Source organism: Oncorhynchus gorbuscha, linkage group LG01 (assembly GCF_021184085.1).
Source record: "Oncorhynchus gorbuscha isolate QuinsamMale2020 ecotype Even-year linkage group LG01, OgorEven_v1.0, whole genome shotgun sequence".
Lineage (NCBI taxonomy): Eukaryota > Metazoa > Chordata > Actinopteri > Salmoniformes > Salmonidae > Oncorhynchus > Oncorhynchus gorbuscha.
The window spans coordinates 94037451-94062511 of record NC_060173.1 but is presented as its reverse complement, the minus strand read 5'-3'; the positions used below and the strand labels follow the sequence as shown (position 1 = coordinate 94062511).

The following is a 25061-nucleotide window of genomic DNA, read 5'->3' as shown; positions in this document are numbered from 1 at the left end:
AGGGAATAGAGAGGTAGAAGAGGGGGAAGGGAGAGATGGAAGAGAGAGGTAGAAGAGGAGGAAGGGAGAGAGGGAAGAGAGAGGGAATAGAGAGGTAGAAGAGGGGGAAGGGAGAGATGGAAGAGAGAGGTAGAAGCGGAGGAAGGGAGAGAGGGAAGAGAGAGGGAAGAGAGATGTAGAAGAGGAGGAAGGGAGAGAGGGAAGAGAGAGGTAGAAGAGGAGGAAGGGAGAGAGGGAAGAGAGAGGTAGAAGAGGTGGGAAGGGAGAGAGGGAAGAGAGAGGTAGAAGAGGGGGAAGGGAGAGAGGGAAGAAAGGTGGAAGAGGAAGGGAGAGAGGGGGAGAGAGAGAGAGAAGTGGAGGAAGGGAGAGGGAGTAGAAGAGAAGGAAGAGGAGGGAAGAGAGAGGTAGAAGAGGAGGAAGGGAGAGGGAAGAGAGAGGTAGAAGAGGGGGAAGGGAGAGAGGGAAGAGAGAGGGAATAGAGAGGTAGAAGAGGGGGAAGGGAGAGATGGAAGAGAGAGGTAGAAGCGGAAGAAGGGAGAGAGGGAAGAGAGAGGGAAGAGAGAGGTAGAAGAGGAGTAAGGGAGAGAGGGAAGAGAGAGGTAGAAGAGGAGGAAGGGAGAGGGAAGAGAGAGGTAGAAGAGGAGGAAGGGAGAGAGAGAAGAGAGAGGGACGAGAGAGGTAGAAGAGGTGGAAGGGAGAGAGGGAAGAGAGAGGTAGAAGAGGATGAAGAGAGAGAGAAGAGAGAGGGAAGAGAGAGGTAGAAGAGGAGGAAGGGAGAGAGGGAAGAGAGAGGTAGAAGAGGAACGGGAGAGAGGGAAGAGAGAGGTAGAAGAGGAGGAAGGGGGGAGAGGGAAGAGAGAGGTAGAAGAGGAGGAAGGGAGAGAGGGAAGAGAGAGGTAGAAGAGGAGGAAGGGAGAGAGGGAAGAAAGGTGGAAGAGGAAGGGAGAGAGGGGGGAGAGAGGTAGAAGTGGAAGGGAGAGAGGGAAGAGGTAGAAGAGGAGAATGGGGAGAGGGAAGAGAGAGGTAGAAGAGGAGGAAGGGAGAGGGAAGAAAGGTGGAAGAGGAAGGGAGAGAGGGGGAGAGAGGTAGAAGAGGAGGAAGGGAGAGGGGGAGAGAGGTAGAAGAGGAGGAAGGGAGAGGGAATAGAAGAGGCGGAAGGGAGAGAGGGAAGAGAGAGGTAGAAGAGGAAGGGGGGAGTAGAGAGGTAGAAGAGGAAGGGAGAGGGAGTAGAGAGAGATAGAAGAGGAAGGGAGAGTGAGTAGAGAGATAGAAGAGGAAGGGAGGGGGAGTAGAGAGATGTAGAAGAGGGAGGGAGAGGGAGTAGAGAGAGGTAGAAGAGGAAGGGAGAGGGAGTAGAGAGATGTAGAAGAGGAAGGGAGGGGGAGTAGAGAGAGGTAGAAGAGGAAGGGAGAGGGAGTAGAGAGGTAGAAGAGGAAGGGAGAGGGAGTAGAAAGAGGTAGAAGAGGAAGGGAGAGAGGAAGTAGAAAGAGGTAAAAGAGGAAGGGAGAGGAAGTAGAGAAGTAGAAGATGAAGGGAGAGGGAGTAGAGAGGTAGAAGAGGAAGGGAGAGGGAGTAGAAAGAGATAGAAAAGGAAGGGAGAGGGAGTAAAGAGGTAGAAGAGGGAGGGAGAGGGAGTAAAGAGGTAGAAGAGGAAGGGAGAGGGAGTAGAGAGGTAGAAGAGGAAGGGAGAGGGAGTAGAGAGGTAGAAGAGGAAGGGAGAGGGAGTAGAGAGAAGTAGAAGAGGAAGGGAGAGGAAGTAGAAAGAGGTAGAAGAGGAAGGGAGAGGGAGTAGAGAGATGTAGAAGAGGAAGGGAGAGGGAGTAGAAAGAGATAGAAGAGGAAGGGAGAGGGAGTAGAGAGGTAGAAGAGGAAGGGAGAGGGAGTAGAGAGAGGTAGAAGAGGAAGGGAGAGGGAGTAGAGAGAGATAGAAGAGGAAGGGAGAGGGAGTAGAGAGATAGAAGAGGAAGGGAGAGGGAGTAGAGAGGTAGAAGAGGAAGGGAGAGGGAGTAGAGAGGTAGAAGAGGAGGGGGGAGAGGGAGTAGAGAGGTAGAAGAGGAAGGGAGAGGGAGTAGAGAGGTAGAAGGGGAAGGGAGAGGGAGTAGAGAGATAGACGAGGAAGGGAGAGGGATTAGAGAGGTAGAAGAGGAAGGGAGAGGGAGTAGAGAGGTAGAAGAGAAAGGGAGAGGAAGTAGAAAGAGGTAGAAGAGGAAGGGAGAGGGAGTAGAAAGAGGTAGAAGAGGAAGGGAGAGGGAGTAGAGAGGTAGAAGAGGAAGGGAGAGGGAGTAGAGAGGTAGAAGAGGAAGGGAGAGGGAGTAGAGAGGTAGAAGAGGAAGGGAGAGGGAGTAGAGAGAAGTAGAAGAGGAAGGGAGAGGAAGTAGAAAGAGGTAGAAGAGGAAGGGAGAGGGAGTAGAGAGGTAGAAGAGGAAGGGAGAGGAAGACTGAGGTAGAAGGAGAGTGAGTTAGAGAGGACTGTGTCTACGAGTCTGTCCTTAACCCTGACCATGTTTCCTCTGGCTGGACAGACTGACTGACTGACAGACAGACAGACAGACAGACAGACAGACAGACAGACAGACAGACAGACAGACAGACAGACAGACAGACAGACAGACAGACAGACAGACAGACAGACAGACAGACATGTGCTAAACCAACCAGTCAACAACTCCATACCAGGAAACTCTCTCCACATCTTCAACAACATTATGTTGTTTTGTATTGTGTTCAGTTGACACCAGGCAAAGCAGCTGTTGCTACAGTCATATCCAATCAACATCCAAATCAACAAGCCCACCTCCTCCCCATGAGGCAGGGTCAGGTTACTGTAGGTCAGACCAACTTAGGTCACATCAACAACCACCCTGACTCATACTAAACAACGATGGGTGTGTGTGTTGGAGCCATTCGGAATAATGGCATGAATAGGTGTGTGTGTGTGTTATACTGCGTGTGTGTACGCATGTGTGTGTATGTTTGTGAGTCAGAAAACAAACCATAGGACGACTGGGACCATAGGACCTGATCACACATAGCCTAGGGGATACAAGTCAACACCGGACAGGAAACCGGCTTGGTCCTGTCATAGAGACTCCCAGAGAGGGGTGTATTTATAGTAGTGTAAATAAACTAATCAGAATAGCAGGAAGTCAAGTCCAACCTCAGGCTGAGTATTTTGGGTGGTGGAGAGGTCTTAGTTAAGGACAGATTTTTATATCACAGCAAGTGACACTGTATTTGGGGAGGTTTGGAGGTTTGTCTGTTATCTGTATTAGAGTGGCAGACTGACGTACAGTACGCTACCTCTCAAGGGTGGGACAGGTAAGACCTACTGCTTATGGGACTACTAGACTTGTGCTTCCACAGTATGTTTGTTCCATGACAAGTTAACAAAGCAGTAAACACTATCCCATAGATGATTTCTGTTTAGAACACAACTAAGCAGCCAGACAGCTCACCACAGGGACAGCAAGGCCAAGTCTGAGTGAGATCAAGAACGGGAGGAAGAGGATAGAGAAAGAAGTGGCAAAGGAAAGGGAGAGCTAAGAGACTGGTATGTGATTGAATCTCTTCCTGATCATCAGAGGCCTGTCTGACAGCTGAGAGCCAACTAGGAGGATAGGAGGGAAGAGAGGAGAGATAGAGGGAGCCTCTTCTTCTCATCTCTCTCTCCCTCTCTCACACACCCACACAGCTCCCTGATTACACCATCCAGGCATGGATGAGGAGACTATTGATCTGCAAAGTTCTCTCCCCTGCCTCCAGAGCAGTCAGCGTGTCAGTGTCGAGGTAAACTATAGATGACCTTGTCTTGCCTCTGTAGGATTCTTTGTTTACTATATTCTTTATTTTTAACTGCGCTTGGTAAAGTCTCATGACGGACCAACAGGCAGAGAGATGGATGGATGAGAAAGGATGAGAGGGAAGTAAAAGAACATGCTTGTTGTCAGGGAGAGGGGTTGGTATCTTAAACCCCTGTGTACACATCATCACATCTTACAGAGACAGGATTCAGAAAAAGGAGAATTCTTCACATGAGAGGTGAGAAAGAAAAGTACAATACCACTGTCCCTGTCTTTTTCTTCCTCCCTCTTGTTCTTTTCATTTTCTCCTTTTCTGTCTGTTTTCCACTCTGAAAGACCACTGCTGTGTAGTATCATGTTTTTAGGGCTCTCAGGGGAGCAGAGGGAGAGATGGAGAGGGGGGAGAAGAAGAGAAGGAGAGATGGAGATGGGGGAGAAGGAGAGAGGGGGAGAAGTTGACATCTGGGCAGCTTGGTGAAGGAGTGGAGAAGCAGCTCTCACTGTGAGGGGAACTAAAATGGCTCTGCTGGGTCTCTCTACCATCCTACCATCCAACCCTCCAACCCTCCAACGCTCCAACCATCCAACCCTCCAACCCTCCAACCATCCAACCCTCCAACCCTCCAACCATCCAACCCTCCAACGCTCCAACCCTCCAACCATCCAAACCTCCACTCCTCCCTACATCTGGACATCTCCCCCAGGCCCCCAGACAGTGCACTCTAACCACAGGTTCCTCTCCCCCAGGCCACCAGACTGTCAGTGTATTCTAACCCCAGGTACCTCTCCCCCAGGCCCCAAAACAGTGCACTCTAACCCCAGGTCCCTCTCCCCCAGGCCCCCAAAACAGTGCACTCTAACCCCAGGTCCCTCTCCCCAAGGCCTCCAGACAGTGTACTCCGGCCCCAGGCTTTGATCTGGGCCTGTGGGGGATGGGCTCTCCATTAGCCAGGGCAGCCCAGAGACAGATGAGGTGTGTGAGCCCGAACACAGCTGCTCCTGCGGTGCGCCCCCCACACACACACACGCTAATCGCCATAAATCGCCTCCCCTCCCCCTCCCACCTCTCTCGCCCAGCACTCAGCCCTGTGTTAAAAGCCAATCAGGAAAATGACATGCAAACTCCCAGGGACCCATTTTCACTTTCTTAACAAATCATTAGTCAACATTATGAGTTCCGACGTCTCCATAATACCAGGACCGTCTGTTCCACCAACCCACTGCCCCATCGCCTCCCACCTCTACTACCCCACCCCTGTTCCAGCTATTGCTCCAGTCCTCCCTCCTCCCTGCTCCCTCTTTGCCTGTCCAAGGCCACTCTACACCAGAGCCTCAGTCCCCTGGACCTCCCCAGTGGTCAAAACAAAGAGATGGAAACTCAGAATGAAAAGAGATGAGTGTTAGGTGTATTAATATGTACTGTAGAGAGAGTGAGTGAGAGAAAAGAGGAAAATCAGACTCATATCAAACATCTCCAATCGAAAATCACGCCGCCAAGCTTACCCTAGTAAAACTGACTATCCTACCGATCCTCGACTTCGGCGATGTCATCTACAAAATGGCTTCCAACACTCTACTCAGCAAACTGGATGCAGTCTATCACAGTGCCATCCGTTTTGTCACTAAAGCACCTTATACCACCCACCACTGCGACTTGTATGCTCTAGTCGGCTGGCCCTCGCTACATATTCGTCGCCAGACCCACTGGCTCCAGGTCATCTACAAGTCCATGCTAGGTAAAGCTCCGCCTTATCTCAGTTCACTGGTCACGATGGCAACACCCATCCGTAGCACGCGCTCCAGCAGGTGTATCTCACTGATCATCCCTAAAGCCAACACCTCATTTGGCCGCCTTTCGTTCCAGTACTCTTCTGCCTGTGACTGGAACGAACTGCAAAAATAGCTGAAGTTGGAGACTTTTATCTCCCTCACCAACTTCAAACATCAGCTATCTGAGCAGCTAACCGATCACTGCAGCTGTACATAGTCTATTGGTAAATAACCCACCCATTTTCACCTACCTCATTCCCATACTGTTTTTATACTGTTTTTATTTATTTACTTTTCTGCTCTTTTGCACACCAATATCTCTACCTGTACATGACCACCTGATCATTTATCACTCCAGTGCTAATCTGCAAAATTGTAATTATTCGCCTACCTCCTCATGCCTTTTGCACACAATGTATATAGACTCCCCCTTTTTTCTACTGTGTTATTGACTTGTTAATTGTTTACTCCATGTGTAACTCTGTGTTGTCTGTTCACACTGCTATGCTTTATCTTGGCCAGGTCGCAGTTGCAAATGAGAACTTGTTCTCAACTAACCTACCTGGTTAAATAAAGGTGAAATACAAAATAAAAAAATAAAATAAAATGTGGCAGTTTAGGGAGAGAAAGAGGGAGAGAGCTAGTCTGAGGCCTGACCAGTGACTACACAGGTTCAGTTGAAGTTGAAGATCATATCATCATATGCACAGGAAGCAGGAAGCAGGAAGTGTTGTTTATGACAACCTCTGTCTGGCCCATGTTACTACCAACTGGGTCCATACACAAACAGGTTCAGGCCCATGTTGAAAATGTAAAGATAATACTACATTCCCCTATAGGGGTCTGCCCATACAAAATAAATGCTCTCCCCTGTAGACCTCTGTAGACCTCTGCACATAATACAAACAGCTCTCTCCTATAGGCCTATACACTACTATCATGGCCTAACACATTCACAGAAGTGGAGGAACACCTTCTATGAGGCCCCTATTTCAATATCGGGTTGATATCTTGAGAGATTCAGTATGTGGTTTCTATATATTTGATAGATCCAGTAACGTCTTGCACCTTGGTCGGACGGCGAGGTAGAGACAGAATCAGTAATATTTTAATAGGCCAGCAGAGGGGGAAGCGTGTGACAGAGGCAGAGACAGTATCAGTCTCTGAAAAGGTTATCCTGTTTAGATACAACTAGACTAAATATATTCATATGTCACCAAATAATTTATTAAAACTCACTGTTTTAAAATGAAGGTTTATAGTAACTTCAACAGTACTCTCTGGGGTAGCACCATGGTGAAGCCGGAGGACAGCTAGCTTGTGTCCTCCTCTGGGTACATTGACTTCAATACAAAACCTAGGATGCTTGTAGGCCTCAGCCCTTTCCATAGACATACATGGTAATTATGACCACTTCCAGAGGACAACCTCCAACCAATCAAAGCATTTTGCAGTATGAACTGACAAGTTGTCCATCCAATCATAGGATTAGGATCAGAGAATAAATGTAGTGTGTTGTATTGGGGATGCGACGCCGAGCATTATGGAGGGTTCAATGTGTTGGGAAGCTTGGTGAGATTATTTAATGGAGGCTGAGAAGTGAGAGTTGAGCATTTTGTTTTAAATATTCTTAACTTCAAATGAGTTTCCTCAAATTACAGGAGGCAGAGGAGGTAGATTATTGTGTCCAGTTATTGAAATAAATTGCACTTTGCCTTGCTAACTTCAGTAGCAGCTCAAGTGCGCAGCTTTCGCGGCCAATGTTACAGTAAATTTTGTTGACTTTTTGTTGAAGAACCCCTTTCACTCTCTGGGGTACGCGTAAAAGGTGCAAGTTCAAACTGAGGGTCGACCTCTGCCTGAGATCAGTTTCATGAAAAGGGATGAAAAGGTGAGAGCTTCAATACCAATTGTTATGAAAAGTATAGCTGGTTAACAGGAAGCCTTTCATCAAGCCGCCTTTGCTGCTTTTGGAAGGTCTGAGCCTCGGTCAAAAGGGGGGTACAGTGACCTGAAGAACATTGATCATTCAGCTAAACGGAAAAACAAAAGCAGAGAGCCTACATCAAATTGAAGCTTCTAGGAAAAAAGCTGCATCGATCATGACGAAGGTTTGCGTATTCAAACTGCGCAACACAACGAGGAAGAAAGAAGAAACAGGGATGTTCTCAAGCGGCTTATCAACACCACTGCGTATTGGGGCAAGAATTGGCTTTAGAGGACACAACGAGAGGGAAAATTCCGCTAACAAGGACAACTACAAGGAGTTTCAGCGGTAATGGCACGTTACGATGCTTTACTTGCTGAACTTATGGAACTTTCGTCTGTCCTTTCTGGGATGTCAAAATTAATTCAGAATGATTTGATAGCTTCCATCGCATCCTCCATTAAAAGTTAGATTTCTTTCGCTCGCGCTCAGGTAGGCTTTCCACTTTCCTGTGGTGTTTATTTAGCAAAGAACACAATCCCTCCGGACAGACACAAGCAGAAACTCTTGACACGAATGATGCAGCAGTCTAGGCTACACCTAAACATTAGAACTCTGACATGAATGATGCAGCAGTCTAGGCTACACCTAAACATTAGAACTCTGACATGCTGTATGGGATGAAAACGAGACTATTTTTCAGTCTGATCAACTGTAGGGTACTAATAAGAGCAGATGCATACAGCCTCTGCGCCCTGTCCATCTGGTCAGGGTAGACTAATTGGTAACGTTGTGTATTTATAGTCCATTTGTGTGTCAGGAGAAAATGTGAAGGTGATCAAATGTAGTTTATATTCAAAGTTGGGCTGGCTAGGCTGCCTAGACGTTTTCAATCAAAAATGATTCACTGTAATTAATCAATCCACATAATAGCGATGACAGATGTAAGTAAATGTTTTATAAGGCCTACAGTTGCATAGGCCTGCATGATGCAAACATGCATAAAGCAAGCTGAGCCCTGTGAGTGCTACTGTCTATCAGTTTATCTGTGTTTGGGTAGTAGAAATCCCCCGCCTAATCAAGTCTAAATATAATTCATATGAGCAAGTATAAAGTTTCCCCCCCCCCACTCCCGGGGCCAGGAGTTTATTCCAGGAGTTTTTTAAAACCATGTGACCTGACTTGGAAAAACTGGTCCCATCATAAACCTTTTTAAAACTGATGAATCATTGTCATGTCTTATAGGGTCCAGAGGGGTAAAAGGGGGTAAAAATTGCCCCACCGCTCTGGGACCTGTGGTGCCACCAGTGTGTTTGCAGTTGTCAGTTATCATCAGGTACGTGGATGATCAGGGCTTTATTCAGGAACGTTTCTTGAGCTACTTTGATGTGTCAAGTGGGTGAGATGTCTTGTGTTTGACTTTGTGAATTTTGAGATGTCTGAGTTTAACTTCATGGAGAAACATGGCGCAGCTGTAATGGAATGTATCTGCTATTTGTATTTACATTTAAGTCTCCTGACTGTAGAGTCAATCACATACACAATCACATTATTACATACCAATGATTTTACTCCTTGCTTGGACGAACTCATGCTTAGCATTCTTAGTCTAACTGTGTAGTGTGTTTTTTTGTCTTCCCGGGTCAAATCCCGTCCTGCACTGGTCAAGCCTCTGAACACCTTATCTCATGCCTCATACCCTCATTCAATCACTGCTGTGATCCCTTTCCAACATGGTGTAAGTAGCCCTCTCATTCCCATTCCACATAATATTGTACTATAAATGTATTTATTAAATACTTTCTTTGACGATTTTGACGATTTTTGAAAGACACTTTGTGCGTTCCGCTCCTATACCGTGGGTCTCCCATCCTCCTCCTTTTTCAAGTGACCAGTAACATTGTAATAGGCCAACAGAGGGGGAGGGTCTGACAGAAAGCGAGAGAAGGAAACACTAAAAGCGAGAGAAGGAAACACTGAAAGCGAGAGAAGGAAACACTAAAAGGAAACACTAAAAGCGAGAGAAGGAAACACTAAAAGCGAGAGAAGGAAACACTAAAAGCGAGAGAAGGAAACACTAAAAGCGAGAGAAGGAAACACTAAAAGCGAGAGAAGGAAACACTAAATGCGAGAGAAGGAAACACTAAATGCGAGAAAGGCGAGAGAAGGAAACACTAAAAGCGAGAGAAGGAAACACTAAATGAAACACTAAAAGCGAGAGAAGGAAACACTAAAAGCGAGAGAAGGAAACACTAAAAGCGAGAGAAGGAAACACTAAAAGCGAGAGAAGGAAACACTAAAAGCGAGAGAAGGAAACACTAAAAGCGAGAGAAGGAAACACTAAAAGCGAGAGAAGGAAACACTAAAAGCGAGAGAAGGAAACACTAAATGCGAGAGAAGGAAACACTAAAAGCGAGAGAAGGAAACACTAAAAGCGAGAGAAGGAAACACTAAAAGCGAGAGAAGGAAACACTAAAAGCGAGAGAAGGAAACACTAAAATGCGAAGAGAAGGAAACACTGCGAGAGAAGGAAACAAAAGCGAGAGAAGGAAACACTAAAAGCGAGAGAAGGAAACACTAAAAGCGAGAGAAGGAAACACTAAAAGCGAGAGAAGGAAACACTAAAGAGAAGGAAACACTAAAAGCGAGAGAAACACTAAAAGGAAACACTAAAGAGAAGGCGAGAGAAGGAAACACTAAAAGCGAGAGAAGGAAACACTAAAAGCGAGAGAAGGAAACACTAAAAGCGAGAAGGAAACAAGGAAACACTAAATGCGAGAGAAGGAAACACTAAAAGCGAGAGAAGGAAACAGAGAGAAGGAAACACTAAAAGTGAGGGAGAAGGATAAATGAAGGTCCCGAGAGAAGGTGGAGGACGAGAGAAGGAAAGTGTTTAAAAGCGAGAGAAGGAAACACTAAAAGCGAGAGAAGGAAACACTAAAAGCGAGAGAAGGAAACACTAAAAGCGAGAGAAGGAAACACTAAAAGCGAGAGAAGGAAACACTAAATGCGAGAGAAGGAAACACTAAATGCGAGAGAAGGAAACACAGGAGTGTACCGTGACCCACCGTACCCATAATGCCTTGGAGAGAAGGGAGATGTGTGGGGAACAGATATGTCTGGTGTCCATCCGTGTTGAGCCAGGTGCGTGGGAGAGGAGCAGAGAAGGGCAGGTGTAAGTTAGGGGGGCAGGTGTAAGTTAGGGGGGTAGGTGTAAGTTAGGGGGGCAGGTGTAAGTTAGGGGGCAGGTGTAAGTTAGGGTCGGTAGGTGTGTGGGTGTTGAGCAGATGAGAAAGACGTCGCCTTGTCTAACGCTTTATTAATACAACCGCGTACAACTAGCTGTTCAGTTCAGATCTGTATAGTACCTGGATGAGGTGTTGGCTGCCAGGTGTGAGATTCAGATGTCAGGGTTGAGAGCTTGAAGGTTAAATGTAGACGTGTATAGTACCTGGATGAGGTGTTGGCTGTGATCTTCAGGCTCCCAGGGTTGCGTATGAGTTTATCCAGGATGCTGACGATCTGTTCAAACTTGGGTCTGTTGTTCCTCTCCTTCTGCCAGCAGTCCAACATCAGCTGGTACAGAGCTGCAGGACAGTCCATAGGAGGAGGCAGTCTGTAGCCTTCATCCACCGCCTTGATCACCTGGAGGGAGGGAAAGAGAGAGAGAAAGAGACACCAAATTGAGACTCTGCAATACGAATGCTGTCCAAATATCCTCTGTGTACAATGTAAAACACCAAATAATGCATGCAGAGCAGAATTAGGCCGATACCCACTAATGATCAAAATCCAGAAAAGAGACGATAAATTCTACAACCACTTTAAAGGAAGCGATTCCCAAACCTTCCATAACAAAGCCATCACCTACAGAGAGATGAACCTAGAATAGAGTACCCTAAGCAAGATGGTCACCTGTTCACAAACACAAACAGAACCCACAGAGCCCCAGGACAGCAACACAATAGACCCAACCAAATCATGAGAAAATAAAAAGAGAATTACTTGACACATTGGAAAGAATTGACAAAATAACAGAGCAAACTAGAATGCTATTTGGCCCTAAACAGATTTGGCCCTAAACAGAGAGTACACAGTGGCAGAATACCTGACCACTGTGACTGACCCAAAATTAAGGAAAGCTTTGACTATGTACAGACTCAGTGAGCATAGCCTTGCTATTGAGAAAGGCCGACAAAGGCAGATCTGGCTCTCAGGAGAAGACAGGCTATCTGCACACTGCTCACAAAATGAAGTGGAAACTGAGCTGCACTTCCTAAACTCCTGCTAAATGTATGACCATATTAGAGACACATATTTCCCTCCGATTACACAGACCCACAAAGAATTTGAAAACAAATCTAATTTTGATAAACTCCCATATCTACTGGGTGAAATACCACAGTGTGCCATCACAGCAGCAATATTTATGACCTGTTTCCACAAGAAAAGGGCAACCAGTGAAGAACAAACACTATTGTAAATACAAACCATATTTACTTTAACTATTTGCACATTGTTACACTATTGTTACACTAACACTATTTAGACATAATATGACATTTGAAATGTCTTTATTCTTTTGGAACTTTGTGAGAATAATGTTTACTGTTCATTTTATTGTTTATTTCACTTTAGTTTATTATCTATTTCACTTTCTTTTTTTCTTTGTAAACATGTTTCCATGCCAAAAAAGCCCCCTTGAATCTTCTCAGGTGACAATGCTGTATTTCTGGTTCAGGCCATCAGACCATCAGGCTTCAGACTCAGTCTTCCACCTAGCCGCTCTACGCATCATTTCCTCTCTTAGCAGGAAGTTCATTAGGTCACCCTGGCGACGGTTGCATACTCACGTCCTGATTGGACATCTCCCAGTAAGGCCGCTCCCCGTATGACATCACTTCCCAGAGCACGATACCGTAGCTCCAGGCATCGCTGGCCGAGGTGAACTTCCTGTAGGAGATGGCCTCTGGAGCTGTCCACCTGATAGGGATCTTACCTCCCTGAGAGAGAAAGAGAGAGAGAGAGAGAGAGAGAGAGAGATCACAATGAAAGTATTTCAACACCCATGCCCAGTCATCACATTTCTATTAATTCGTCAACTCATCAAATTGTGAAAGCGATATGTGTGTAACTGTGATTCTATTGATGATGTACAGTCATGATTTAATGATTTGTTTTAGGTTAGGTTTGACATGAACGTTCTGATTCCACGCTTCAAGACTGCTTCGATCACGTGGATATGTTCCGCATTGCGTCCGACAACAACATTGACGAATACGCTGATTTTTATTTTTTAATTTTTTTAACCTTTATTTAACTAGGCAAGTCAGTTAAGAACAAATTCATATTTTCAATGACGGCCTAGGAACAGTGGGTTAACTGCCTGTTCAGGGGCAGAACGACAGATTTGTACCTTGTCAGCTCGGGGGTTTGAACTTGCAACCTTCCGGTTACTAGTCCAACGCTCTAACCACTAGGCTACGCTGCCGCCCCGATTCAGTGAGCGAGTTCATTAGAAAGTGCATCGGCAACGTTATACCCACAACAACGATTAAAACATTTCCAAACCAGAAACCGTGGATTGATGGCAGCATTCGCTCGAGGCTGAAAGCGCGAACCACTGCTTTTAACCAGGGCAAGGTGACCGGAAACATGACCGACTACAAACAGTGTAGCTATTCCCTCCGCAAGGCAATCAAACAAGCTAAGCGTCAGTATAGAGACAAAGTAGAGTCGCAATTCAACGGCTCAGATACAAGGTATGTGGCAGAGTCTACAGTCAATCACGGATTACAAAAAGAAAACCAGCCCCGTCGTGGACCAGGATGTCTTGCTCCCAGACAGACTAAATAACTTCTTTGCTCGCTTTGAGGACAATACAGCGCCACTGACACGGCCCGCAACCAAAACCTGCAGAATCTCCTTCTCTGCAGCCCGACGTGAGTAAAACATTTAAACGTGTTAACCCTCGTAAGGCTGCAGGACCAGACGGCATCCCCAGCCGCGCCTCAGAGCATGCGCAGACCAGCTGGCTGGTGTGTTTACGGGCATATTCAATCAATCCTTATCCCAGACTCCTGTTCCCACATGCTTCAAGAGGGCCACCATTGTTCCTGTTCCCAAGAAAGCATCATGAAGTGCTTTGAGAGACTAGTCAAGGACCATATCACCTCCACCCTACCTGAGACCCTAGACCCACTCTAATTTGCTTACCGCTCCAATAGGTACACAGACGACGCAATCGCAACCACACTGCCCACTAACCCACCTGGACAAGAGGAATACCTATGTGAGAATGCTGTTCAACGACTACAACTCAGCATTTAACACCATAGTACCCTGGGTCTCGACCCCGCCCTGTGCAACTGGGTACTGGACTTCCTGACGGGCCGCTCCCAGGTGGTGAGGGTAGGTAACAACATCTCCACCCCGCTGATCCTCAACACTGGGGCCCCAAAAGGGGGCGTTCTGAACCCTCTCCTGTACTCCCTGTTCACCCACGACTGCGTGGCCATACACGCCTCCAACTCAATCATCAAGTCTGCAGATGACACTACAGTAGTAGGTTTGATTACCAACAACGACGAGACGACCTACAGGGAGGAGGTGAGGGCCCTCGGAATGTGGTGTCAGGAAAATAACCTCACACTCCAGGTCAACAAAACAAAGGAGATGATTGTGGACTTCAGGAAACAGCAGAGGGAGCACCCCCCTATCCACATCGACGGGACAGTAGTGGAGAGGGTAGTAAGTTTTAAGTTCCTCGGCATACACATCACGGACAAACTGAATTGGTCCACCCACACAGACAGTGTTGTGAAGAAGGCGCAGCAGCGCCTCTTCAACCTCAGGAGGCTGAAGGAATTTGGCTTGTCACCAAAAGTACTCACAAACTTCTACAGATGCACAATCGAGAGCATCCTGTCGGGCTGTATCACCGCCTGGTACGGCAACTGCTCCGCCCACAACCGTAAGGCTCTCCAGAGGGTAGTGAGGTCTGCACAACGCATCACCAGGGGAAAACTACCTGCCCTCCAGGACACCTACACCACCCGATGTCACAGGAAGGCCATAAAGATCATCAAGGACAACAACCACCTGAGCCACTGCCTGTTCAGGCGAGGTCAGTACAGTTGCATCAAAGCAGGGACCGAGAGACTGAAAAACAGCTTCTATCTCAAGGCTATCAGACTGTTAAACAGCCACCACTAATATTGAGTGGCTGCTGTCAACATACTGACTCAACTCCAGCCACTTTAATAATAGAAATTCATGGAAATTGATGGAAAAATGTATCACTAGCCATTAATATAATGTTTACATACCCAACATTACTCATCTCATATGTATATGTATATACTGTAGTCTATATCATCTACTGCATATTGCCATCTTTATGTAATACATGTATCACTAGCCACTTTAAACAATGCCACTTAATATAATGTTTATATACGCTACATTACTCATCTCATATGTATATACTGTACTCTATGCCTATGCCGTTCTGTACTATCACTCATTCATATATCTTTATGTACATATTCTTTATCCCTTTACACTTGTGTGTATAAGGTAGTAGTTGTGGAATTGTTAGGTTAGATTACTCGTTGGTTATTAATGCACTGTCGGAACTAGAAGCACAAGCATTTCGCTACACTCGCATTAACATCTGCTAACCATGTGTATGTGACAAATAAAATTTGATTGGATTTGATTTGACAAAGAGAGGGGTTTAGGTTGTGCCCTCAGCCTCCAGAACTACACGGCCTTGTTCCATTTGTTTCATCCTCACTGTGTTTCTTCCTGGGGGAGAGGGAAAAGGCAATAGAGTAAGAGAGAGAGGGGAAGAGAGGTTGAGAGGGAGCCTGTGGGCTGACCCTGTGTTTCTCCTGCTCGGTGTCTACACTCAGGGGGCTGCTGGACTTACTCAAGGCTTGGCCTGCGTCAGGCCAGTGGAGGAGAGTAAAAGAAAAGAGGAGAGGAGCCAAAGCTAACGGACCTCCTGGCCAAGTCACACAACTCCTGGCCAGCTCTCTCTAAACACAAAGCCCTCAGAAAACAAACCACTTCTTCCCTCACACACACACACACACACACACACACACACACACACACACACACACACACACACACACACACACACACACACACACACACACACACACACACACACACACACACACACACACACACACACACACACACACACACACACACACACATGCAAGTAAGCACGCAAACACACACACACAAATAAATCTGCTCCCTTGAATCCCTGGTGAGTGTACATAAACACAGCCAGCCTCATGAAATGAAGGATTATACCTATAATGACGGTAGAGTATGACACCAGTGAGACACAGACAGACAGGAGGGGGCTCATGGAACAGCAGAGTGGTCTGACAGAAGAGGGAGGGAGAGAGAAGGGCCTGCTGGGTCTGATACATTTATGTGACCGTTGAGTAGATGAGAACTCAGCTCTATTACTAGTGACACATTAGGGGAAGTGTATTAGCATATTTTAGGGAGTGAGTTTATGGGAGTGAAGTAATAGCTCTGTGAGTGTTTATTTAACATGGGGGTCTGAAGCTGTTATTACACAGAGTTTAGAGCCCTACATACTAATGTTAGGCCACAAGGTGACCACACACACACACAGTATTTTATATAGATGGTGATAGGTTGGATAAACTAGGCTCAAAGGCCTCTCGATGTTGCTTATCGAGTAGGTTTGTCATTCCTTTCCCATGATCCTTCAGGAGAACACAAACAAAAGGCTTATTGTGAATTCATGTTAGCGTTATCTCACCCAGCTTTTATTTATGTACTGCTACCTCCCTCTGCACTGGTGCAAGGTCAGGAGTTTGTGTATGTGTGTGCCTACGTATGTGACATATGAGGTGATTTGTCTCATGGAAAGCATGTATTCAGTGATAAGGCTGGCAAGGGGGAGATAGATCAACAGAAAGAAGGGAGGGAGAGATAGAGAGAGGGAGACAATGCCCTTCTGTGGAAACCTGAGACAGAGGTCAGTCAATTCAGCTATGTCTGACAGTGATAACCTTTCTCTCTGACCACAGCAACGTGTCCACTCACTATTAGGCACCATGGTTATGGACAGAGGTTGTTCTTACATGGCAAACTACCAACATGAGTTTAAAAAACATCTAGTTCTGTCCTTGAGCTGTTCTTGTCTACCGATGTTCTGTATTATGTTATGTTTCATGTTTTGTGTGGATCCCAAGAAGAGTAGCTGCTGCTTTTGCAACAGCTAATGGGGATCCTAATAAAATACCAAATAGTGTCCTGTCTCTGTCAGAAACAACTATTAAACCCATCGTAGGTCATTGATAAACCCGACCACCATGTCTTACCCGTGTGGTGTAAGCTGCCTCGGGGTCGTCCTCCAGCACTCTGGACAGGCCGAAGTCAGACACCTTACACACCAGGTTGCTGTTCACCAGGATATTACGAGCGGCCAGGTCCCTGTGGACGTAACCCATGTCAGACAGGTACCTCATGCCTGACGCGATGCCACGCAGCATGCCCACCAACTGGATACCAGTAAACTGGGCATCATGTTTCTAGAAGGGGGAGGCAGAGGAGGAAGAGGGGTGATGAGAGAGGAGGGGAGGGAGAGAAAGAGAGCAAAAGAGAGAGACAGAGACAGAATCAGTCACAGGTGGAATGTCATTCCTCTATAAACAGATGCCACTGGATTGAAAAACAGAATGAATGTGACCTTTCTGTTTTTAAGAACTACAGCGGAACATTTATATATCAACATCCAAACCAATTACATGAACCTTTTAGATCACCTCTGACATTAACTTGCTCATTTCAAGGTGAATTGTACAATCTCACAACCATATAGGCCTGACAACATTATGCCAGAGCCTTTGACCAAATAGATGGTGTTTTCCCGGGCACTATATGAAGCCCAGACCACCTGGTAGAGACAAGCAAGAGTCGGATCAAAGCTGCTACAGTCATATAGTCATAACACAAACATGAGGTACAGTAATGTGGTGTGGAGGAGAGGGATGACTGTGTGTGTGTTAGTGTGTGTGTCGTATGACAGTTCTCAGTGATAAAAGCCAGGCCACTCTACAACCAGAGGAAATAGCTGGAGAAGGTTGCAATTACTCCATTTTCTATCTGAAGGGATGCTGTGCAGACACACAGACACATGTGGAAAACTGCTCAAACGGGACCTACACACACACACTCCTGTCTGCTCATGTTGATTTAATGTTGTTCTGACGTTGGTTTGATGTTTTGCTTTGGCTAATTTCAGTAAGCCAGAGTTTCTGGTTAGTTAGAGTGGAATGCATGGCATAACTCCATAGGCCAGCGTAGAAAGCATTAAGGTAGTGTGAAGATAATTCATTTAGCCGTGTAATATTTTAAACTCACTTTCAGAAAGCTGTCCAAGGATCCATTTTCCATGTATTCAGTCACTATCATCACAGGTTTACCTGGAGAGAAGAGACAAACTACCAGATTAGAGAATCATTCCGATTTGGCAAAACACATGCACACATGCACACACACACACACACCACACAGGCACACACCGACACACGCACGCGCGCACGCACGCACGCACGCACGCACGCACGCACGCACGCACGCACACACACACACACACACACACACACACACACACACACACACACACACACACACACAGGGTTCAGCAGTACTTCCTCCAGGCAGGATGAAAGGGCCCATGCAGGGCTGAGGGTACAGGTCCACAGGGTCACCTGTCAGAGTGGGACATCTTTATTCCAGCATCAGTAGAGAGTTACAATACAACGGTAGTGTTATCATCTGGTTCTGATTCACTAGACCAGAGCAGATCATACCAGAGAAAACCAGACAAGAGCAAGGTTTAAAACAGATAGAAACGAGGGGGTTAATTACTTTAAATCAGCCGTAGTCACATGAACAGCACTGGTGTCACGACAGGTATGACTTTAAATCAGTCGTAGTCACATGAACAGCACTGGTGTCACGACAGGTATGACTTTAAATCAGCCGTAGTCAACTGAACAGCACTGGTGTCACGACAGGTATGACTTTATATTAGCCGTAGTCAACTGAACAGCACTGGTGTCACGACAGGTATGACATTATATTAGCCGTAGTCAACTGAACAGCACTGGTGTCACGACAGGTATGACTTTATATTAGCCGTAGTCAAATGAACAGCACTGGTGTCACGACAGGTATGACATTATATTAGCCGTAGTCAACTGAACAGCACTGGTGTCACGACAGGTATGACTTTATATTAGCCGTAGTCAAATGAACAGCACTGGTGTCACGACAGGTATGACTTTAAATCAGTCGGGGTCAAATGAACAGCACTGGTGTCACGACCGGTATGACTTTAAATCAGCCGGGGTCAAATGAACAGCACTGGTGTCACGACAGGGATGACTTTAAATCAGCCGGGGTCAAATGAACAGCACTGGTGTCACGACAGGTGTGTGTCAGATGGAAATGTGTTCCACTTTTCACCATTTCATCCCTCCCTCCCGCACTCTCTCTTTTGCTTTCTCACTCTCTCTCTCTCCATCTATCGCTCTCCTGCACTCTCCCCATCCCTCTCTCCATCTCTCTCCATCCCCCTCTCCTTCTCTCTGTCACGCACATTGTAAATGTATCAAAGTCAAATTCCACATCTGGCAACGCAGAACTCATTTCCAGATCTGTCAGAGGTAGGGGATGATGGAACCTGCTGTAAAAAGAAACATATTTATAACCCTCGTTGGAAGAATAAACTTCAATTAATAAAACTGGCTCCCTCACAAACGGCTTGCAATTTAATGGTGAGTAAAACAAGACTAGGTGTGGTCAGAGCAGTGTTTGAACCTTACCACAATCATCACCTTTCATTTTCTACTGCTGGAGTACCAGCACCTCTAATAGAATACAGTGTCATCAATTATTTTTTTATTTATTTTAATTTTATTTCACCTTGATTTAACCAGGTAGGCCAGTTGAGAACAAGTTCTCATTTACAGCTGCGATCTGGCCAAGATAAAGCAAACAGTGCGACACAAACAACAATACAGAGTTACACATGGAAAAAACAAACGTACAGTCAATAACACAATAGAAAAGTCTATATACAGTGTGTGCAAATGAGGTAAGATTAGGAAGGTAAGGCAGTAAATAGGCCGTGGTGGCGAAGTAATTACAATTTAGCAATAAACACTGAAGTGATAGATGTGCTGAAGACGAATGTGCAAGTAGAGATACTGGGGTGCAAAGGAGCAAAAAGACAAAACAATATGGGGATGAGGTAGTTGGATGGGCTATTTACAGATGGGGTATGTACAGCTGCAATGATCTGTAAGCTGCTCTGACAGCTGACGCTTAAAGTTAGTGAGGGAGATATGAGTCTCCAGCTTCAGTTATTTTTGCAATTCATTCCAGTCATTGGCAGCAGAGAACTGGAAGGAAAGGAGGCCAAATGAGGAATTGAAATATACCTGCTGGAGCATGTGCTATGGGTGGGTGCTGCTATGGTGACCAGTGAGCTGAGATAGCTAGCAAAGACTTATAGATGACTTGGAGCCAGTGGGTTTTGCGATGAATATGAAGCGAGGACCAGCCAACGAGAGCTTACAGGTCGCAGTGATTGGTAGTATATGGGGCTTTGGTGACAAAACGGATGGCACTGTGATAGACTGCATCTAACTTAGAGTGTTGGAGGCTATTTTGTAAATGACATCGCCGAAGTCAAGGATTGGTAGGATACTCAGTTTTAGGAGGGTAAGTTTGGCAGCATGAGTGAAGGATGCTTTGTTGCGAAATAGGAAGCCGATTCTCGATATAATTTTGGAATGGAGATGCTTAATGTGGGTCTGGAAGGGGAGTTTACAGTCTAACCAGACACAAACATTGGAAATGTAAAATTAAAGTGAGCTCAAACACATGTTTCATTACATCTCAAGCGCTAGATCTACATTTCACAGTGTAGTGATAAGGGTACAACCTGTAATTCCTCTAGACAAGAACACATCTTCTATTAACATAAGAAAGACTGCTGGCACAAACACACTCGTAGACATCGTTAAACACCTCCCTCTAAAAGACCCTGATGGATTTGCCCAACACCCCTCTCTATAGAAAGTTGTGATGGATTGGCCCATTCACCTCACAGGACAGCCTTTATAGTTTCAGATAAAACAGACTTCTTAAACCTCCTCCGCTTTTTATCCTCTCCTTTGCTCCCCTCTCTCTCTGTGTGTGTGTGTGTGTGTGTGTGTGTGTGTGTGTGTGTGTGTGTGTGCGTGCGTGCGTGCGTGCGTGCGTGCGTGTGTGCGCGTGTGTGTGTCAGGGTTTCCTTTAGGAAAATGTGGCTCCGGACATTTGACCGGCAGCATTTTCATTTATTAGACATTTGAGAAATTGACTGGACCCATAGGCAGTGGGTGTGTAACCTGATTAGGGCGTCCCCCCACGGTGCTCAGAATGGCAGAAATCTCTTTTAGATGATGGTAAATCATACAGAACATGCAAGTCGAGGATGCAACAATGTGCGGTCCTTCTTACTGAATTCTGAAGTGCACTTTGAAGATGTTAGAATAACTGTCCACATTTACTTTTCCTCAGCCAATAAGACCAATAACGAACAGCAACATCACTAGCCTATACCAATCCACTATCCCCCATAGTAGAAAAGTTAACCTATTCTACTGGTCAGCTTGTCGAGAAAGAAAGAGCCTATTCCAAGCCGACTCTGGGACAGTTGAGGGACAATAGATCCCACATTCTTACAACCAGTAGACCTAGATTACATATTGTTTTCTTTCTCCAAAGCAATGAGTCTGATTGAACAGATCAAAACATTTCGCTTAAAATGTTGATAAACTATTTTGAGAAGCAGGTACGGGGAGTTGAACATTTCATGCGGAACAGACAGGTAACAGGACAGGAACAGCGTCGGCACACGAGTAACCAAGGACCTATGACAACCAATGCAGAAGCAGGGAACAGAGCGGGAACCAGACAGATATAGGGAAGGTAATAACAGAGGTGATTAAGTCCAATAAATTGCTGATGCACGTGACGGGGGGGTAGGCAGGTGTGCGTAATGATGATGGTATATTGACCATATACCACAAACCAAAGAAATGTTTTGTCACACCCGTGGTATACGGTCTGATATACCATGGCTGTCAGCCAATCAGTATTCAGGGTTCGAACCACCCAGTTGATAATATGCAATAACTAGCATGGGGTGCTAATATGACGAGGATTGTGCCTCTGGCTACTGGACAATAAAATAAAGTTGCTATAAAATAATTGACTTTGGCTAGGCTACCTTGAAGAAAGGTAAGACATGCCTCATAATATGCAGTAAAACAGTCATTTGCTGTTTGAGATGCTGCCTGGCTCTTGCACTGTCTGGACAATTCTCTGCTCAAAGGCTCTGTATCTGTATGCTGTACACTTGTGATAAATAAGATGCATAACCAATATACTGTACACACGCGCCAATTGAATTCTACAAAATCATTAACCCATAAATGAACCCATAGACCGATAAGCATTACCTGTCAAATGTATTTCCATTGTCTGGTATTTCCATCAAATAATAGACTAAAAAGCATTATATCACAATGGGATGTTTTCTTCTTCTGTCGGCGCCATTTTCATTTATCGGCTTTAAACCTTTTTTTTTATCAGCCAAAAGTCAGCTATTACCAATGCATGTGTGTGTGTGTGTGTGTGTGTGTGTGTGTGTGTGTGTGTGTGTGTGTGTGTGTGTGTGTGTGTGTGTGTGTGTGTGTGTGTGTGTGTGTGTGTGTGTGTGTGTGTGTGTGTGTGTGTGTGTGTGTGTGTGTGTGTGTGTGTGTGCGGTGCAGCCAAAAGCAGCAGAAGGCTTAATGAGGTGTGAAAGTCTCTGGATTATTAAGAATGAACAGGACCGGGTTAATAAATCACCCTAGAGCACAGACAGGACCGTGTGTGTGTGAGTGTGTCAGTCTGTTCTCGCATGCCAACCAAACTCCTAAGAGCCTGCTATCAATCATAGAGTACCCCTCCAACACAGACACACACACACACACACGTTACTATGCTCTCCCCTCATTCTATCCTAAAAACAGAAAGAAACAAAGAATAATTTGCAATTAAGCCTCTGGCATTATTCACCAGCAGGGCTTTAATAGTCAGAGTGGTGGAAGATGTTTTAGACAAATAGAATCCCTATATGATTGAAAAAACAAAAGGGCAATTTTTGCATTCCTCTCCAGGTTCTATGTACAGTCAGGTGAATGGGAAACTACGTGGGTTTTCACTGGCTATGCTGAGTAACTGTGGTCCTGTCATAATGCTGAGAGACAACAGTTTTCACACGGCACAGTGGTTTTATCTAAACCGTCAACTAGAATACACAGGACTTCCTTTTTAGCTTTGAGTCTGTTTTTCAGGAGAACTTAGATTCCATGGCCATAAACATTTAGAGAAAACATGTGCTAGATCCATATCAGAAGCATTATGGATATTACAACATTTTGTAGAACTTTTTCTGGTAAACATATCATTTTTACATATCATTATCGATATTGTATAATAGGGCTGCACAATTAAATGTAATTCACATTGAAATCGCATTATTTACATGTGCAATATCCATGTGGTAGAGATCGACACTGAGTGTACAAAACATTAGGAACACCTTCCTAATATTGAGTTGCACCCCCTTTTGCCCTCAGAACAGCCTCAATTCATTGGGACATGAACTCTACAAGGTGTCGATAGCGTTCCACAGGGATGCTGGCCCATGTTGACTCCAATGCTTCCCACTGTTGTGTCAAGTTGGCTGGATGTCCTTTGAGTGGTGGACCAGACTTTTTCTATTGTGTTATTGACTGTACGTTTACGTTTATTCCATGTGTAACTGTGTGTTGTTGTTTGTGTCGCACTGCTTTGCTTTATCTTGGCCAGGTCGCAGTTGTAAATGAGAACTTGTTCTCAACTGGCCTACCTGATTAAATAAAATAACATTCAAAAAAATAAAAAAGATTCTTGATACACACAGGAAACTGTTAAATGTGAAAAACCCAGCAGCGTCGCAGTTCTTCACACACTCAAACTGTTGCGCCTGGCACCTACTACCATACCCTGTTCAAAATTACATAAATATTTTGTCTTGCCCATTCACCCTCTGAATGGCACACACAATCCATGTCTCAATTGTCTCAATGCTTAAAAATCCTTCTTTAACCTGTTTCCTCCCCTTCATCTACACTGTTTGAAGTGATGAGTGTTATCAATAAGGGACCATAGCTTTCACCTGGATTCACCTGGTCAGTCTATGTCATGAAAAGAGCGGGTGTTCCTAATGTTTTGTACACTCAGTATATATCGCATGCAATATTTTGAATTGCCACTGAGTGAAATGTCAATTTTTATAGTTTACTCTGTTTGTCGTCTCTCCGTTTGTCGTCTCTCCTTTGTCGTCTCTCCGTTTGTCGTCTCTCCGTTTGTCATATCTCCGCTCTCCGTTTGTCATCTCTCCGCTCTCCGTTTGTCGTCACTCTGTTTGTCGTCTCTCCGTTTGTCGTCTCTCCGTTTGTCGTCTCTCCGTTTGACGTCTCTCCGTTTGTCGTCTCTCCGTTTGTCATCTCTCCGTTTGACGTCTCTCAGTTTGTCGTCTCTCCGTTTGTCATCTCTCCGCTCTCCGTTTGTCATCTCTCCGCTCTCCGTTTGTCGTCTCTCCGTTTGTCATCTCTCCGTTTGTCATCTCTCCGCTCTCCGTTTGTCGTCTCTCCGTTTGTCGTCTCTCCGTTTGTCGTCTCTCCGTTTGTCGTCTCTCCGTTTGTCATCTCTCCGCTCTCCGTTTGTCGTCTCTCCGTTTGTCGTCTCTCCGTTTGTCGTCTCTCCGTTTGTCATCTCTCCGCTCTCCGTTTGTCGTCTCTCCGTTTGTCGTCTCTCCGTTTGTCATCTCTCCGCTCTCCGTTTGTCGTCTCTCCGTTTGTCGTCTCTCCGTTTGTCATCTCTCCGTTTGTCGTCTCTCCGTTTGTCGTCTCTCCGTTTGTCGTCTCTCCGTTTGTCGTCTCTCCGTTTGTCATCTCTCCGTTTGTCGTCTCTCCGTTTGCGTCTCTCCGTTTGTCGTCTCTCCGTTTGTCGTCTCTCCGTTTGTCGTCTCTCCGTTTGACGTCTCTCCGTTTGTCATCTCTCCGTTTGTCGTCTCTCCGTTTGTCGTCTCTCCGTTTGTCGTCTCTCCGTTTGTCATCTCTCCGCTCTCCGTTTGTCGTCTCTCCGTTTTGTCGTCTCTCCGTTTGTCGTCTCTCCGTTTGGCGTCTCTCCGTTTGTCGTCTCTCCGTTTGTCGTCTCTCCGTTTGGCGTCTCTCCGTTTGTCGTCTCTCCGTTTGTCATCTCTCCGCTCTCCGTTTGTCGTCTCTCCGTTTGTCGTCTCTCCGTTTGTCGTCTCTCCGTTTGACGTCTCTCCGTTTGTCGTCTCTCCGTTTGTCGTCTCTCCATTTGTCGTCTCTCCGTTTGTCGTCTCTCCATTTGTCGTCTCTCCGTTTGTC

The 25061-nt window shown here is 45.7% G+C and overlaps 1 protein-coding gene across 3 annotated transcripts in view; it reads right to left on the bottom strand.

Annotated features, from left to right (window-relative positions):
• Nucleotides 1-25061, bottom strand: part of epha3 (eph receptor A3) — a 186956-nt gene that overhangs the window by 9116 nt on the left and 152779 nt on the right. For all 3 annotated transcript variants that reach the window (XM_046366478.1, XM_046366487.1, XM_046366469.1), the window contains exons 12-15: nt 17920-17981; nt 16878-17087; nt 12351-12500; nt 10949-11142 (exon numbers count right to left, since the gene is read on the bottom strand). In XM_046366478.1, coding sequence (XP_046222434.1) covers nt 10949-11142; nt 12351-12500; nt 16878-17087; nt 17920-17981 — 616 coding nt within the window. The remainder of the gene's footprint in view (nt 1-10948; nt 11143-12350; nt 12501-16877; nt 17088-17919; nt 17982-25061) is intronic.